General features: G+C 53.3%; 3 protein-coding genes across 3 annotated transcripts; all 3 read right to left on the reverse strand.

The window, feature by feature from the left end:
• Positions 1–82: 82 nt before the first annotated feature.
• On the reverse strand, positions 83–3,660 carry PV07_07661 (uncharacterized protein). The gene is made up of 2 exons (XM_016394765.1): positions 582–3,660; positions 83–521 (listed from the first exon to the last, which is right to left on the reverse strand). Exons 1-2 carry the CDS (start codon positions 3,230–3,232, stop codon positions 485–487), a joined length of 2,688 nt encoding a protein of 895 aa, XP_016248184.1. The 5' UTR covers positions 3,233–3,660; the 3' UTR covers positions 83–484.
• A 401-nt stretch (positions 3,661–4,061) lies between these two features.
• PV07_07662 (uncharacterized protein) lies at positions 4,062–5,781 on the reverse strand. Its single transcript, XM_016394766.1, has 3 exons — positions 5,506–5,781; positions 5,288–5,453; positions 4,062–5,229 (listed from the first exon to the last, which is right to left on the reverse strand). Exons 1-3 carry the CDS (start codon positions 5,520–5,522, stop codon positions 4,162–4,164), a joined length of 1,251 nt encoding a protein of 416 aa, XP_016248185.1. The 5' UTR covers positions 5,523–5,781; the 3' UTR covers positions 4,062–4,161.
• Positions 5,782–14,645: 8,864 nt separating this feature from the next.
• On the reverse strand, positions 14,646–18,532 carry PV07_07663 (uncharacterized protein). The gene has a single exon (XM_016394767.1). The coding sequence runs from the start codon at positions 18,172–18,174 to the stop codon at positions 15,181–15,183; it is 2,994 nt and encodes a 997-aa protein (XP_016248186.1). The 5' UTR covers positions 18,175–18,532; the 3' UTR covers positions 14,646–15,180.
• Between the last annotated feature and the right edge of the window lie 64 nt (positions 18,533–18,596).

Here is an 18,596-nt window from a genome sequence, read left to right on the forward strand (position 1 = left end):
TAGGCCCGGAGCCTTACGAGGAGTTTAGGCATCGGCCCGGAGCCCCGCGGATCAGTGCTCGTGGCGTGCGAAATAGCTAAGGCTCTAGGTGCCACCTACCTACTTGTTAGGTAGGTACATACAACGGCACCTGCAAGGATGTTAGGTACGGAGGGACTGCCTCTCGCCTAGCTAGAGATAAAGTACTTTTGTCCTAGCTCCTATTCACAGGCCCACATGTTCACTAGGGCACAGAGATGCTTTCTTCAATGTTTTATCTCGACGACACAGGAACAATGGCTGAGTGCCATTGCAGATATTTTGTCTTTCACCCTCGCTCTATACTGCTGGTAAGAGAAGCGTCCAGAGAAGTGCAAGATTGTCCATCCAACTTGTCCCTGCTCCAAACACCGTATAGAAATGCAGTGGCTATGCCAAAGTCCTAATTGCTGTCTCCCGTTCGGGGTGCTTGTTCTCGATAAATGGGCCAAGATGAATCCAACAATCATCTGGGTCGTTTGAAGGGGTGTGCTTCGGTATTCCTGTGTCCATTCAGTTAGTCGGACTTTTTCTTAGCAACCTTCCGTGCCCAGATTACTTACAAAATGTAATCATCCAGGCTGATCAAGTCCGGTTCGCTGAACAAGAGGTAATAATACTTCAACGTCTCTGCGAGCCAGAAGGATTCCATAGAATCTTGCTGCTCCATCAATTGGCTCGTCACGTCCTTGATGCCTGCGTTGGCAATTTCCGTCCTTGTTGCTTTGTCGACTGCGTCAAACATTGCCCACCCTTTGTCTCTCCACGTCTCGTCTCCTGTCAGTCGGTACATGATGAACACCGACTCGATGGCCTCAGGTCGGAGTCGGTAGTCGCGCGCCTTGATCCGTGTATACCCTGGAGGCAGTCGTTCTTCCTGGATTTTGGCTGCGACATACTTTTCGTGAGACATCGCCACCCGGGGTGTAAATAGCATGGGCGGTAGTCCTTCTGTGTGTGTACCTTCCTCGTCAGAGAAAATTGTCTCTGTCCGTTCTTTCTCTCCGAAATCTGTCGGCGTGTCTCTCTTCTTCATGCTGGGGTCCGCAATTATGTGTGAGACAACGGAATCCTCGTTGTTCGGTACATCGTCGATACCAGCCAATAATTGCTCGCGCAGCCTTTGCTGATTGATATTGTAAGTCTCGACCGCCCGCATTCGCTCCTCGAGCCTCGGATCCAGCGCCTCATACCATTTGGCTTCATTCCACTTGCACGAAGTGAGACTATCGCAAGGTACAAGTTCGAATTCTTCGGCCATGACACCTACGGGTGTGGAAGCGTAAGCCCAAACGCATGCGTCGGTGAGCTTCTCTGCAATACCCATGTCTGAAGGGATGTTGAACAGCTTGGACCCTAGGCCAAACATGCCGCCGGCAAAACATCCCAGGTGCGTGCCTTCATAGATTGTCACTTTTCGCTTAGCAGGGTCCTTTGCCTTGGGCGAGATATTTTGTTTTGCCAGAAACAGGATATCATGGTTCTCCTTTGTCATAGGCCGGAACAGTAAGTCTTCCCGGACAATCTCCATAGCATCCAGATATAGACTCTTGTACTGCTCGTTCAGCCCGCCAAGGAGAGCATATTCCTTCGGAAAGTATTCGTATGTGGAATCTGCCATCGAGCCGATTCCATAGGTGTGGGTGGTGGAATCGGGCTCTGTGCTCAGACCTTGTAATCCACAAAGGGAGTCGTCAACATCCTCTTCATCCCATTCTGCCTCGATCAGCGGATTGGCCTTCTGTTCAGCTGCAGTCAGTCCGCCATCCTTCTCCGCCGGTTTTTCGTTTGAGGGAGGTGATGAAAGCTCTTGTCGCTTAGTCAACACATTCAAGGGATTCTCGTCGGGGTTACGCCGATTGTCCGTGCCTGTTCCCTCCATCGCGGACAATTCTTCGCGGCCATCTTTCGGCCGTACAGAGACGGCCTCCGATTCTTCATCATCGCTGTCAGCTGTCGACTTTGAAACGACTCGGGGCTTTTTGCAGCCGGATGCGTCCAGCTTCAATGGCCAAAGGCCCGGAAAAGTCGTTTTCATCTGCCAGTCCTCTAGAGCATTTGTGACCCGTGCGACCGCATCGTAATACCTGGGCTCGCGGGTAATCTGAGCTAGCCTCGTGAATTCGACTGCGAGCGACCCTATTTCTGCAAGCACGGTGTGCTCACTGGCCCTGTGTGGGCGGGAAGCGGACGAGGGGGCCCAGTTGTAGAAAACCGCAGGCATTCTGTTGGGCGTATCGAAGGCACCCATCAGAATGTCTGCAAGTTCGACCGCTTTGTCAAGCAGCACTGGATATTTACCCGAGCTTAGATCGTAAGCTCCAATCAGCCCACCGAGATAGCGGATTGTCGTCTCGAAGAGAGGAATGTCCTTTCTTGCAGATGTCTTGAAATCGATCCTGCCCACCTCGGCAACTGCGTCGTGAAATTCATCACGCAATCCCATGATCCAAAGGGTGTCCAGCGAGTCCACCAGAGTCGCACCCCAGCCATTGAACGGATCCCCCACTTCTTTGGATATGGGCTTGAGCTCATCATGAGGTAGAGAGTAATTTTTGTAGCCGAACCAAGCATGCTTGAACGCTTCACGGATCACAGTCTGCTTTCGGAGTCGATCTGTTTTCATCGCGGGCTTCTCTGTGCCAAAGCTGTATTGCACTTTGGGCAGTGACTTAGGTTCGCCGGTCGGCAGCGGTATCAGACTTTGAGAGGGTATCGGGAAATGCTCTTCCTGTTGTATCCAATATGCCCTCCCGGGTTCCAATGGCTGAGGTTTTGACCCATGCCGCCCTCGACCTTGTTCATCAACTCTTTCATCATTCAAACTCGGCTGTTGGGCGAGCAGCTCTTCTTTGGACGCTGTGGGCTGTGAAATTGGGGAAGGTGACGGCGACGAAGTGGTTTCTGGCAGAGGGCGAGGGAGAGGAACGTTTTCTGGAAACTCGACCGGTGGTAAAGCAGGGTGCGCCGCTTGTACTGGGGGCTCAGCGGGCACTTCTGGAGCTGGCGCAAGCGCAGGGTCATGAAGCTCCTCCGAAGAATCTGTGCTCGAGACAATTTTCTTGGTAGCGTGATCGTTCTTCAATCCCACGAGTGCCTCGAGGGCTGGATTCTCCCAGTGATTGACCCGGGTCAGTTGGTAGACTGACACAATTGCGACAACAGCCACTAGCAGGAACAATCGGTAGCGTCGGAAGCGCATCATCATCATCATCCTGTACGGCGTGCTTCAGCAGCGGTCGCGGATCGGGTGATGGAGATCAGAGTCCGTCGACACGGTGTGACGGCCCACATTTGATAGAGACTGCTTGGGGAGCTCAAAAGTCCGCCGGACAATTAGTGATACAGAACAAAACTGGTGCCAGAGACGGGCATGCCTCCGAGCGCAGGATTGGAGGCGAACGAGTAGCACCAAATGCGATCCTCTGGATGTGCTCGCAGGGCCGAAGCATGAGCAAAAGCAAGGCAGGAAGAGGAGTTTGACAGCCTTGACCCGGTAATCACCAAGTGGACGTTTGAAGAGGAATCACCACAGTTCTGACGAAGGCATCCCACGAGCATGTACCGTAGATCAACAACTTCGGAAGATGGGTCTGAAGGATGATGACGGGCATGATGAGTAGAGGAAGTGGCACCTGGTGGGAACTGTAGGGCGCTCCTGGAGACTCCTGGAGATTCCTGGGCGATGGCAGCGACCTTTTGGCCGCAAAGGCCGCCAATCATGCATCACAGGCCTCTACCCGCACTGCTGCAAACAGGGGAGCTCCTCGGCCTGCGGCTGGGGGAGGCTCCTCTCTGCGTGGTGAGCCCCCAGTTGCTGCCGCCAAAAGCTGACGCTGTGGGGAAGAGTCTGGTGCGTGTCTTGGCAAGTTTGTGGCATTTCGCCCGCCCTTCGGAGATGAGCCTAGCTATTGCCAAAGAGCGGAAAAAAGAGCACACAAGGACGCACACACAGACACGGCTCGAAAAGGGCCCCATGTTAGCGCAATCAGGACGAAGACAAAGAAACAACAAGTGTGGGCCATCACGCCTTTCATCCTTTCCCAGTTTTGAAGTCATGTCATTTTCTCCGTCTAGGCCCCGCCGCATACAAGGGCATCCCAGGGCATCCCATCATGACGGAAATTATAGGTCAATACATCATCAGGACTGGAGCAAGACGGTTGCCTTCTTCAGCCTCTGCTCTAATTCCACATGAAAGGTCTCGTGCCGCCCCAGGTGTTGGAATCCGTAGATGGGCTTTCTCTTCAGAAAGTCGCCCACTATGGAAGTAAAGACGATTACTTCCTTGACCAGGTTCCCCAGCAAGTCCTGCTCTGGGGCCGGGACAGCTGACGGAACCGGGGTGTCGAAAAAGCCAGGCATGCCCTCAAAGTGGACTTGTTCCTGCAAGAACTGACACTCCATGTTCCCTAGGACGCATTCATCCAATCTGCCTTGGCACAGCCGCTCACACAGCCGAACCAGATGGTTGATGATGTTGGAGAGCAGCAGGTGGCATGAGTAATCAGCTCGAACCGATTTGCTGCGTAATATCCTCCGCACGGCCGCGTTGCTCTTCTTCAATAGCTCAATTTGCATCTCCCGTGGCTGGGACTCATCGGACGAATGCCTTTTGAGGTGAGCGAGCAATTTGATGCACACAGTCTCCTCATCCTCCAGCCCGGGCTCAATGTTGCGGGAAAGTGGCACGGTATAGGTTGGTGGTTGTAGCTTGGATGGATCAACTGGACACGAGGAGTGTCTCGAGAGGGGTCGAGTTTCAAGCTGGGCCGGCGACAGGTATCGCGTAAATTGAGGAGGACTGAGTCCCGGTGTGGGTAGCCCGCTGTTGTTGAAGAAGCTGATGTCGCTAGCCATCGAGTAACTCCGGTTATCTGACATCTCCAAAGCGCCCAGTGACTCGGTTGCCTCGTCGAAAGTTAAAAACCCTGGGTCGCTATTGACGATGAAGGAGGACCAGGTAGGGGGGTTGCCGTGTCTCCGGCCCGGTTCGTCTGAACCGTGGGTGGTAGCAGGCGAGGGGATGGACTGTATAGGGAGCGAATTATGGACAATCCACGACTGGGAATTGATGGTGCCGATGGAGTCGTCAATAGGCCGCTTTCGTCGTTTGCCTACCACTTTCCCGACTCTGGATTCGCTGTAGACGCAAGACAGTCTTTTTTCAGAGCATCTGCGACAGCCCTCTTTGTTCCCATCACACCGAACCTGTTTCCGCCGAAGTCAGTGGAGAAGGTTCGGATGAAAAGGATGGGCGCAATATTACCTTCGCCGAGAAGCAGTGGTTGCAAGCAGCCCTGAGTTTGATGGGCTTGGGCTCTGTTTTGGAAGCGCTGGGTGTCGTCTTCATGGAAGACGAAGAAGTTGAGGGGTCGTTGGTGGCAGGAGTAGTCGAGGCAGAAGCAGATAAAGGTGGCATTGTTATCGTCGCCCTTGCACATATGTCAACCGACATGTCTCAGCCCGGGAATGCAAGATACCAACCCAGATTCAGCGACCATTGTGGCTTGTTTGGTAAATGTATCCACGCCAAAAGAACAGGCTCAAAGGAATAGTCTCGACAGTGTCCCCGGACAATTGTGTAGCAGTCTGGTATACTAAGGATCGGGCTCAAGGAAAGAGTGTGGATTTGAAAGAGCGGGGGGCAGGGAGACACTGCGAGTGCCAGATGTTTGTGACAGATGATACTAAAGAAGGGCAGAGGCGCACGATGCGAATAACGACTATAGCCCTCTTCTATATCCAAGCGGGAATAAGCAGGGACCGTAATATGAAGAAGGCAGCAAGCCAGAGTCATGGATGGAGTGGGCTGATTTATCATTTCGTTGCTTTTCCAATGTGGCCCCGGACGACTCAGGGTCGAGATAGGAGCTGGCTTGCTCGAGGTTAGAGGATCATCTAGTGCCGTCAGTCCAGAGTGGGCTTGATCCATTTGCCGCGTGGGATACGAAGGTTGATGCCGGTGACGGGATGGCATTATGGGCCATTCAGGTCAAGTGGCAGTGAAACTGCTTTGTGCCACGATGGTCGTTCCCATTCATGTGGTGGTGGTACTACGTAGTCAGCACCAGTGTCCGCAAGCATTCAAAGGAGCAGGGGAGACGGCAGATGAAGGACAGGGGTGGCCATAGACCAGGGGCAAGCTGGCTTGCAAGGACCAGGGTGCTATGCCTTGCCCCTTGGCGTCCAATACTCAACCGGGGGATCTGGGCAGCGCCTCAAGCAGAAGCGGTAACCCGTCTGGGTCCATTTGGCTGGGCGACCAACAGGTTCCACCAGCCCACCTGGGCTGCTGGGCCCACCTTTGCAGGATGAACCCCCATCTCGCTTTTAGAGCTGTCAGACATAATCCCCTCAGCGTCATTGACAACTTCTGTCCCCGACCCTGCCCAGCGCGTGGCTCGTTCGTCCGGGCTCTTGCTTATGCTAGCCAAAAGGCCAAAGAGGCTGTCCCTGGGGTGCGCAGCAATGGGGTCGAAGACAATGGCGCAAGAGGAAGTGTGGTAACGAGCATTGCCTGTGATCCAGAGCTCGAGAAAGCGGCCTCCAGCCCGAGGGTTGGGCTGAAGGACCACCAGAGGAATGGCTTGCTGATCAGACAATAGCTTCCCCTTCCTCCCTGGTATGCACTTCGCGAAACTGGGGCGCATTTTCCAGGAGCTGTGATTATGCACCATCACAAGATTGTCGTCATCACACAATAGGTCCCGGTGCAGTGAAGTCCCTATTGTTATCACATTACCCCAGAAATAAGCCCTTCTTGGAGACAGCAACCCTCTCACGGCTCGAATAGCAACGAAGAACTCGCAGTTTACCGCAGTTCTGCTTTGGTTGTTATCTGCCCTGAGCTGTATTACTCAGGGCGGCAAAGTGGCTAGCGTTCAACACAGTCCTTCATCCAAATTCGATTGCAATGTTCAAATAGACAAATGTTGAAATTGATGAGGGCCTCTGACGTTGTTAGTATGTCAAGAATGGCCAAAGACGGTTAGAGCAACACGGGCAATTGATTGTCGCTTGTTAGCGCAATGCTAAGTCTCCTGTGGCTAGTTATTTGACTGGTTGACAGCCCCACCGAGACGTCACTAACCCATTTTTGTACAAAACAGTCGAGCCTTGTCTGCTCCAAGTACGTACACATGAACACCAATCCCTTTCTGCCCGTATTTGTCAAAGGGCATGGCGTTCGCAGTGTCGTATAACGGGTGACTGTTGACCATCTTAACGCCCATGTTCCAAAATGGCCATATGCACAGAAAAAGTCAGCAGGGAATCCATGTTCCAAGTGATGAATCATGACGAGCACTTGCTCGCATTCTCTAACTGCAATGTTACGGGTCCAAATCGGGGCCGGGGGAAGGGTGTTGCGTTGCGGTTTAGTCTCAGCCTCGTAACCCCTTTCACACACCCTCGGCGGACCTGAGCTGCGCCTTCTGGATCGATCGGGGCTAGTGAGACTGCGGCTGCAACAATTGGGCGTCCCCTATTCGCATCGTATTCATGAACAATCTACTTGAACTTTCTCAGTGTAGAGTTGAGCTGAAGGTCCCACCTTTACCGTCTCTTTATGTGGCATCGCTACGCCTTACGCGAAAGTTTAGTTGACGAGCAGCACGAGGCCATAGTCGTATATCCTTAGGATGTATGATGTTCAGGGCTTTGACACTGGCTGACGTACCTTCTCTCCTTTTCTGCACATGTGGTCCTAGGGAGCCGTGGTCCCTGAACGGTTTGATTGTGGCAAAGGCCAGACAAGCCAGCAGTTGGTCTTCTGGCCTTTTCCTGTTCTCATCCGCAATTTGCAATCTATTACCCGGCATATTTGACGCATATCCTGTGACGAGTAGATGCTCTGCAACAGGAAAAGGTTCATCATCAGCTATTCGCACATCGCGATCGGCTGTACTCCGACATGTCGGGTCTGCACCAATATGTGCAAGTGCATCCTTGTGGCCGGAGTAACGCCTTCCAAGACCTCAGCTTTCTAGATACAGTTATCCAGTGGTCTGGCTGAGGGGGTTCTCGCCCGTGCCATGCTTTTTCTGCCAGAAACCGCAATCTCGGCACTCGGGCGATCTCTCGCCCCCCCTCGCATACCATGGCAACCGCCACCCTCACACATCTCTCCCACCCTCCAAAATGAGCCTTGGCCAGTTTCCCATTTTAGATGCATATCACAAATAAGGGACAAGGCCCCTGCGCGTGGCTGCGATCATCCCGCAAACCAGGTTTCGGAACTGTGCATGGCTTCTTGGGAGCCCGCCTCGTGGTGTCGGGGCGTGCAGGGCTGAAGTGTGTAATTGCAATTCCATAGCAACCCAAGGAACTCTCTACGCAGGATGGTGAGCAAGGCAGCAAAAATCCAGCCCCCCACGAAAGGGCATCAAATACACGGTGAGCAGTAGCAGTGCTCCGAATCATCGGAGCTACCCGGTCAGTTTGTCCGCCAATCCATCCCCATGGAAAGCTTCCATCATCCAGCTCATCTGTCTGACGCGCAAAAAGACATTCCGACTGACAGAAACAATAACAGAAAGAGAGCAACAAGAAGTTAATTCGAAGCCTAGTTGATCCTTCCATCCTCGAATCAGCATAGATCACCTATCCAAACCTCGTCTGACGGGGCCTTTCTCGCATCCTCCTTTGCTCGCTTATCCTTTGCATCGGTTTTCATTCTCAGCCGCAGGTTAAGGCGGATCAGCTCCAGCCAGGTGGGGGGGCAGGTATCCTGGTCTCCTAGGCGCTCTGGCAAACTAAATTGCTTACCTGATAATCGACCCCAGCCCAACTATTTATAAAGCAGCTTCTGGTCCTGTACTGCGGTGCAACAAACACCGTTGCTCCTAAAGTACCGAGTTCACGGACAATAAGCCAGGCGCTGGCTGCGGACTACTGAGTCAGTCAACGGTCGGCAAAAGCCCTACTACATCAAGACTTTACCTTTTCCGAATGTCCAAGTCATGCAAACCAACAGCCGGTCAATAAGGCAACGAGCGGTCCAGTTGTTACAGCTGCCAAGTCGCTTCAGGGCGAAGTACGACCCTGCTGTGTCATCGACTTCATTTCACTATCGCCTGCACACTAAGCTCGCACCGCATCTCGTGATGGCCCATGGCTATAGTCCAATTGGTGGGTATCAGGACTTTACGAGCATCGACGGCTGGTTAGGACAGCCAGTATACGAGGGATGCTCCAGAAACGGCCACTCGTACAACCCAGCCGCGAAGCACTAGCCGAGAGCGTGCTAGTATTGCTGTGGTGGCTCTGTCGACCGCTTGGGTCAAGCGACAAACTCCGCAACATAGGTCAGCGGGAAGATCGCTGTTGCGGTCTTCAGGTTCCTTCCAACGGTCGCCCGGGCTAATGTAATGTGGCCAGCACGCTTACGCTCGATGTGTTGTTGACCGCACGTTTCACATCTCACCGCAGGACTTGATGGCGCCTGCAGCGCCACTGGTTTCATGGGGTGAATTGGTAAACCTACTATTCAAGCGCTACCCCAGGAGACAGGAAATGCGACCGCATATTTCTGGAAGGGCAAGGGCCACTCCCAAAAAGGACCTTGCTGACCAACTCAACTTATCAGTGGGCTGGCCCAATGACAGCCCTGTGATGTCTTTCCTCTCACGTAGCAAGTTCCTTCTTCACACCGCATCGGCTTCCAAAATGCCGGCCGCAGCAGAGGTTGGACCACCTGGCTATTGGTCTCACTCATGCTAGCGCTCGTCAAAATGTCGGTCCCAGACTGACTGATGGCGGTGTTTCCCCATGAATTTCGGTAGCGGCCAGCCATCAAATCCTCAATGTCGCCGAATGGATTCAATCCTTGACTAATACGATCTCATCAACTTTCAGCCTTGTTTGCGAACTCGGTTGCACTTCCCTGCAGTCACCTGATCACCGTGTCATTTCGCTAGGACGTTATCAAACCGTGTCAGCCCAAGTTTTCGATCTGTTTACAAAGGTAAGCTATGATCTTGGCAGATGCAGGCGTGATAAGCCTGGAACACGAAGAACTCACAGTGAAGATGGTTATAGGGCATTCTCCGGCCGCGCATCTTGCCCTGTTATGGGAAATGACGTTCTATGCCATGTTCATGTCCATTTACTGATTTGCGGATCCAGCATGTCCTGAACGGCCGCAGTAAGATGTGGCCACCGGGCCAGCTGGTCCTCCACACTGGGCTTGTCAACACCATCCTTCTTCGAGCTCGGGCTGCGAAAGATGGCAGGGCACACGTTCTACGGTGAACGTGCGGCGAGACCTCAAACTAGTGCATGCTCATACCAAACCATACCATTACTAGTGAGTAACAGGTTATACCTATACTCATATATGGAGGATGGACCACTATTCGTGGCCAGATTTCTGACTGATGATGATCGGAGGGGACCAGCCTCGACGGCCATATTTCGGCTCCATATCGTTACTGTGGATAGCCGCCGCTGATCCTGCTCAGACACACAAGGACTTGTCGGCTCTCTAACCCGATGGAGGCCGAGTCCGTAGACATACGCGCCGAAGAGATGTTGCCGCACTGCGTCCCTGCCCAGCAGCAATAAGTCTATCCAAGTCGAGCCTAATCTCGGATCATCTGTACCTAGCATTCTAAGCTTTGCTCGGTATTGCTTGACAGAGCCATGCCCTGACTCTGTCAAGCAATACATGCCAAACTCGAGCATGTGTCTCTCTGTCCAGATCTGACCAAGGGACCACGGATTGTTTGATATGCCACCGACCCCAGAAGCCATAACCTTACCGGAATCGTCCCTACAGCGGTCGAATCGCCTTGGCACAACACCATCGCAAGCTTACGATATTCATTAGACCACGTGCAACCCTCGAGGCAGAGACACTACTAGCACACCGTTCAATAGCAACTGCATCCCCGAGCAGGTGGCGATGATTGATGACAGCGTCAAGTCGGAAAGCGCAATAGGCAAACCAGCTTGAGCTGACTATTTCGATCCAGCCGACTGCTCAAATGGCCTGTTTCAATCGTCTCACCAGTCGTGTTGACATGGGTGAAGGAGGGTGGTCCAAAACACATTCTGGATATAGTCTTCGTGGCTGGGGGCTGACAAGCAGCGAACTCCATTGAGAGGAGGCAACGACCGTGGCTGGACCGAATGGGTGGCCAGCTTCTTTAGCTTTGGCAAGGCATCGGAGATCATGTTATGAGACAGGACGACTCTCGGCCGGCGCTGTCACGTTCGACATGTATCGAGGATCCCCCGTTTCCCTCCCCCTTTCCTGCTCTGGTGGACTTTTATTTATGGCCCAACAAATCTGAGACTGTCAATATGCTTACAACATCAATGACGATGCGGCCCATATTGTAGGATTCTTTTTGGGAGGCCCACTCATCCAGCCATGAGATTGCCGCATTGTCCAGGGGTTAGCTGACACAGCAACTTGTCCCAAGGCGATGGCGATCTCCACTGAAGGGAGGAGCAATGGTTTTCTTGCCTCGAACTTGGAGGCGAGCTTGCCCCCTTAGCCCTTCAACTCTGAATTTCTCTGTTTCTTCCCCACCTGATGCTCAGCCAGCAGAACTGAATGTGCATAGCCAGCAATCTCATCCCAACCACGTCCCTCTGCAAAGGTAAGGCTTGCCCCCAGAAGCAGAGCTTCAACAAACCCAAAAGAGCAGCCCTCAGCTCCAATTTCAGAGGGGTGCCTCAGTGCAGCGTGGCTCATTCGATCTGGGCAACACAAACACATCAATGTCACATTCAAGAGCAGGCAGGGGTTATCAACGATCACGGTGACAAGAAAGTCGAGCATGACGATAATGATCAGGGAGGATGGCCAGTGGCCAACCAATTGGAATCACAAGATTCCCCGCAAGAAGTTCACCTCTTGCGCCAGCTTATTCTTGACAGATACTCACGTTGCATAATACCGACGCTCTATTTAGCGGAAGGAGTTCTGCTGTCCCTACTTTTCGACTCGTGTTGGCTTTCTCACACACTGCTTAACCTCTCCACCTATCCCTACCTATCGCAAAGCTCGTTGAAACGTTGAAAAGTCGCAGAGAGATGACAAAGAGGTAGACTATTGCGCTGGGAAAGGGATTGGATGAGAAAGAGAATGCAAAGGCCGGAGATGAGAAACACAATTCTAAATGGCCGTTCGTTGGATGCCTAGACTGCGTGGCATTCTGCCCTCTCCGGCCTCCAGGTTGCATATCGTGACTCGACATGTGAGGAGGGAACTGTGTTCCCTTGGTTACTGCAAAGAGATGGACGCTTTGCTTCAAGATCTTTTGGTGTCGGACACACGGTGGAATCAGCCCAGGAATCCAGTGCCGTTCCCAAAGTTAAACCCAGATCCCAAGAGAGCAGGTGGAGTTCCCATGGTCAAGCCACGACTCGAGACAGTTTCTGCATGCAGGATGTTAGACTATCACGTAGACTGAGATTGCACGCACGATCAACGGCATGGACACGGCTTCTCGCCGTCGAGGCGGATCTGCGACCCTTGGTACCTGAAACGTGACGCCTGCTTACGAGTACTTTGGCCAAAGGATCACCAGCCTGCCACTCAGAGGTCGCCTGTACTCGTATACATCCATACAATTCAGACCAAAACCCAAGGCGAAACGAAGGGAGGAAGGGCAGAAGAAGTCAAGAGGCACACCCGGAGACAACGGGACCAGCAGCAGCGAATTCGCTTCTTTGACAACGAGTCATGAGCGGTGATTACGCCTAGTCCTCAGCATCCGCCTGGTCCGCGGCGCTTTACAGCCTCAACGTTTAGTCCTTTGCCTCGTGGTTACGTTGTCTCCGTCTCTATACCTCGCACCGCCTCACCTCGCCACCGGGCACTTTGCATTACCGTTCGTCCATCGAGTTCCCTTGTTCCTGGGATAGAACTCGATGTGTTTCCGCGCCGTGGCCTAGCACGTACCCGTAATATCGTCCGTCCCGCATCCACAACTCCCATTTCGCCCTCCGCTTTAGACAATCAACTCGTCTCGTCTCATCTCCAACGAAGCTTGTTCTCACAAAATACAAATACTCTGCCGCGCGAGTCAGCACACCACGTGCCAGCCAGAAGAGGGGGGGGCGGGAGTTCTGGTCTTTTATAATCGAGGTCGTCGTCGTCGCCGGTTGTCCCAGGCTAAGCCCGAACGGGCCATCCCTTCTCGCGTTCTCATTGGGCCCTTTTGTCGGCATTCCGCCGCCCCCGCGACGACAACTCTCCTCGCCTCCTCGCCATCCTCGCCTTCCACCGTATGTTCTTGGCGTCAGTGTCGGCCCTGAGGTACGAGAAGCCTTGGCCCCCAGGCGGCAATGGTGCTCGTTCGTTACATAGGTACTATTACTTAAGCTGCTTAGCTACCTAGCGAGGGCGGGATGAGTAGGTAGCTAAGGTACTCGAAAGGTAGGGGGGTGTTTGCCTGAGATGGCTACGCTTTGGCCCCCTCTCCCCACCTCCGCCCTTTGAGTGATCAATACGATACTGACTGTGACGGGGCCCAGGAGTCCAGGACGAGCATTGCTTGGTTTGACTATTAGAACTCGGACGAGAGTAGCTCGCGAGTCAGGTCGGGCCCACGCGCTGATCCTTGGTTTGATCCACGACGGTGTCAACACATGGAGGAGCCCAATGCCAGCTTCAGCATCAGCATCAGCTACTTTGGCTAATACTTGGCTACCTACGAGGTACGTACATACCCACCTATGTATGTACCACACTCCCGCGCCGCCTCTGTTGAGGGATTGCTTGCCAGGAGTGAGAAACCTACATACCCACAGAGCAAGGGAGACGATCTACAGCAACTGCAGAGCCCCAAAATGTCTGGATCGGGAAGGGGGTCCGTCCCAGAGAGGAAGAGAGGAAACATGGAGGTTGGGGGACGAGCAAAATGCCTACTACGTACCTAGGTACCTGGGTAGGATCCGTCTCTCGGTTCTTCATGACCCTCAGCTCTGCAGCAAGAGAAGATCGGGAGAAAATCACAGGGGCCATGCTGAATCCATGCAGTCGGTCGATGGGTGCTTCGTACGTACTGCCGAGCACAGCTATGTGGGTTGTCCCCCTCTCACCGGATAGGTACTGGAGTAGGAGGTCAGATTGGTGCTCTCCAGCGCATGAGGCTATGTGCCGATGTACCTTGCGGGCATCATTGTATCACGTCCACCGTGTGTCAAGACACGCACGCAGAATCTATCCATGTTTTCCTGTCCAAGGACCGCGAAACCCGATCTGACACCCAATGCTACGGTCAGACCAGGGTCTGAATCTGGATAAAGCCTCGTCGAAACCCGCCCAGCGCCGTCGCGCGCTACCCCCCTTTACTTGGCTCGCCTGAACAATACTTTACCCGGTACGGCATACGGGGTGGCAAGTTCGAGAACGCCTCAGCAAGGGGGGAGAATCCGTACGTGGCGGATATGATGTCGCGAGGGAGAGAGACCGTTCTGCCTTTACGGCCGTTGAATATTCTCCAGGCCCGACCGAATGCCTGCTTTTGACCATCCATTAATCAGGCAGGTTGCAACTGCGCCCTCGTTCATTCATAAGAGACTCGAAGTGAGAAATGATGATGCGCGTGGGCCAGTGACCATCGCGAATGGGAAAAGGTCCAAGAGAGGAAGCCATGGCCGTGATTAAATGCTTTGGGAACGCTTGGCCCTGAAGCCTTTTTGGGATATTTTACTCCTAATGAGGGAGGACTTGTCCTGTACGTTTCCCCCTTCGTCGATCCTGAGAACTGGACTTCTACAAATGCCATATGCCGAACGTCGGCAAGTTGCTTTCGAGAGCGTTTTCCGACGCCAGGCTCTCGGCATGCAGGACATGAATCCAAGACGATCCAGATATCGGGAAATCCCCCTTGCCCTTTTCCCGATGCTGGTATAACCCATTTGCGCGCCGCTGTCGCCTGTGCCATGCTGATGCAATATCCCTTGAGCTGTTATCTTACACAACCAAAGCAGCCCAGACCTGTTGCCAAATAAGATGCCTTGAGTATTTCGGGCGTCACGGGAGTTTCCAGGTTTCTCCTTGGCCCGACTCATTCACGTTAGACCTTCTCCTGCTTTGCTCAGCCATTGATCCTCTCCTGTCGATCATGCTTTCTCCAAGACGTGCTCACTTCCGGCCTTTTCCACTCCCTCCTTCCTGCCGCCCACGTCCCATTTTCAGTATCAAAGGCCCGTCTCAGTCCCCCTTGCCCTGCCTCCTTCCTGAGCCTGAGCCTTCTGAAACTGTCTGATAAGCCCCAGTGGTCCCATGGGTTGCATGATCGCCCGCGCATCGCGTTCATTTTCTTCATCTTCACTACCTGTCCCAGAGGATGAATCAATTTCATATTTCCAGGACCCTAGTTCGCCCTCGTGAGCCGTGAGACCTGCGGGCGCAGAAGAGAGGCGATCTTGGACCCCCCCTGCAGTCGGTTGAGATGGTCCTGTTCTCTGAGCCTGAAGCTCAGTGGAATCTTCTTCCTCCGCGACATCGTCGGGAATTTCATGCCCGCGCTCAACCGTAGCAGCCCGCCGGGGCTTCGAAAAAAGCGAGCCACGTGGTCGAAGAGCCTGTGGCGACGAAGCGAACCCGCTCACAGAGGGTTGATGATGTGGGTCGAGCAACAGCGACTGAAGCGGAGAGCCAAATGGTTGAGACTGCCCATGGCCCTGACCCGTTGGGGGATGCTGGGCGCCAAATCTGGGAGTACCCAAGGCTCCACGATGCGGCGATGTTATCGAACCGAGGCCTCCTGCACTGTGTCGATGGGCGTGCATACCACCGCTGAACGTATTACCGTGGTCTGATGCTGGGAACGATGGTGAAGGCAATCCCGGGACAGGGGGTGGCATGTTGAAGTTAAAGCGCCGTCTGGAGGTGTGATAAGGAAAATGGATATCGGTTTTCGGATTGCGCGCGTAGTCGTTCATGAAGCCCCAGTAACTGTGTTCGAGCTTGTTGTCCTTGGACGCGAAATAGTCGTCCCGCAAATTGGCATTGGCATTGGTGTTACCCACATCTGTGACTGCACCACCTGTACCGGCTTCTGCCGGCGGTGATCTTTCCTTGGGAGCAGGCCGCATCGCCTGGTTCATGAAGCGAAACTCGGCGAACGTACAGACGTATCCTATACCATCGACGTGCACCGTGAATTCTCGAAAGAAGTCAATGATTCGCTCGCTACATTTGGGTAAACTGAGCCATAGCACAAAGGGCGTGAAGAAAATACTGAGCACCTCCTCCAGGAAGATGACGAGTTTCATCTGGTACAACTGGGAAAATTCTTCTTTGACCTCCACGGTGTGAAGACGGCCCGCCCAGTGCTGCGGCTCGTAATGTGTAAACTGTATCACCTCTCCGATCGAAAAGGCCGTGTCGTAGACCATATTGTCATCCGGCAGCAGGCCACGCGCAACAGCCCATATCGACCCGAAAATGCCAATATAGAATATTGTAGTTCGGCCCGGCGTCACCTCGAAATTTAAAAAGTTGTCTTGATCCAAGATGGTTGCGAGGCCCAGGACCGATACCACGGCTCCAGATATCAGGCTGACGAATCTGGCAATCTGGACGGTTTTATCTTTGGGGAATTGATTGATATATCTGTCGGCAAAAGGATACGACATGTTTATCCGCCGCCGGAATAGGTGGTGCAGCTCGTTGAATTCTCGGAACTTCCACTGTGCAAACGGCGTATACTCTCTCATGCCAATCTGAGCAGGGTTCTTCTGGTAGTCATTGAAATTCTGGAAGAAGTGTTTCAGGACGAAGAACGTGGCAAGGAACGGGGCAAAGGCAAGGCTGGTAAATCCCGCCAGGATGAAACGTGAACGGAGGGCATTCGCTAGGTCTTTCCGGTGTGTATCCTTCAGGAACAGAGGTCGAACTTGTCCTTTGCGGTTGAAAACAAAGTCCATAATGCACAGCTCAATGTTCCATTCTAGTGTCCGAGTAAAGAGCTTGCGGTTGCCGAAGAAGGGGATGGGTAGAGTCAGGTCCAATATATCCTTGTTGATCATGGCAATCATGTAGTTCTGCCTTCGCATCAGTCTGTTGGCAATGTCGTGCGCATCCATCCGTTGCTTGTTCTGCGATTTGATATAGCCACTGGTCTTTTTGGACGTTGAAGAAATAATGGGGTTCGAGTCACGCAGAGCCATCAGGCGACTGACAACTTCCTGCCATGATATTGACTGGATTTCCGGCTCAGGGATGTCGAGGAGGTAAAAATAGAAATCATGCATGTTTTTCAGACGAGGGATGTCGAAGAGGTACAGGACACCTTTCCAGAGCCATATGAAAGTGGTGAGCCAGAGCAAAGCGTTCGGAACAAATCCCATCCGTTTGGTACATTGCGGTACGAGGATCTCGGACATCTTCGTGCTCCCTCTGATCTCTCGGTAGTCGATACACTGAGTGAGGAAAATGGAGAAGCCGACCACGAAGGCAACAGTAAGGAGATTGAAGAATCGCATGAGGATCGTAGACCAGAAACCGTGGTTCAAGTAATAGGTGTAGACCTCCAGCAGGAAGTTATCCAGATCTGTCACATTGACCCATCGAAACATGGCTTTCTCCTTAGGATCTGCTGTGGCCAGGTTGCCTCCAACAATACGTCCAGCTGGCCTAGATTGTGCCGTTCTCTGGCCGCTGCTTGGACTGGACTTGGGTCGGTATCTTGCATGGAAATCTTGAGCAGCCGTCGAAGGACTGGCATCGCGACCTTGCAAAAGGCCCTCCGGCATCAGGCTTGGGGGAGGAGGTAGCGACATGGAGCCATGATCAAGACCCATTGCGTTGTGATCGATCAGCAACGACGCTGGGACATCGTCGTCCGCCTCTTCCACATCCAAGAGTTTGTGAGTTCTCGGGGTTCGTCTTGTCTTGTTCTGGGCTCTGCGCGTATCTTTCCGCTGCACTTGAGACTCGGCGGAGGCCGCAGCAGTAGCAGCAGCACGGCCATCATGACGGGGGCTTCTCCGATGTGACCGAAGATTGGACCGGTGTAATTCTTGATTGTTGAACCCATCTCTTCCGTTTGCTCCATCTAGGGCCAACCCCGCGGTCTCCTCAACATCGAAATTGTCCGAATCCTCATCTTCCTGCCGGATGGCGTCATAGATGGAGGCAGAAGGGTTGTTGGAGGCCGTAAATCGAGACATGAAGTTGGAAGCCATCCTGGACTACCATCGACGACAGGTTGGGCGTTGGAGGAGGGCGTGCAGTAAGGCGAGAGATGAAAATCTATGACGAGGAGAGTGGGTAAAGATCAAGACATGGTCATCTCGGCGTGTTGATGCCTGCAACTGGCCGTGCAAACGCTCTCGCGCAGGCACATGACAGACTAACTCAACAGGCAGATGAGGGAGGGTGGGGGTGTCGGATCGCTGTGCAGATGATCACTGCAGCATAAGAGCAAGAATGCAGGTCATTCGTGATGCACACAGTAAGGAAGGACACCAGAGGATGCAAGAGAGCGCAGAGGAAAGCAGGCAAAGGATGGAGGGATGCTGCGGTCAGTCGAGTCGGGGATCGATGCGGCTCTAGATCGCCTGTGTGTAAACATGCGGCCCCTTCCCCGGAAGTCAAGGCAGCCTCC

The sequence above is a fragment of the Cladophialophora immunda genome (assembly GCF_000835495.1).
Source record: "Cladophialophora immunda strain CBS 83496 unplaced genomic scaffold supercont1.4, whole genome shotgun sequence".
Classification (NCBI taxonomy): domain Eukaryota; kingdom Fungi; phylum Ascomycota; class Eurotiomycetes; order Chaetothyriales; family Herpotrichiellaceae; genus Cladophialophora; species Cladophialophora immunda.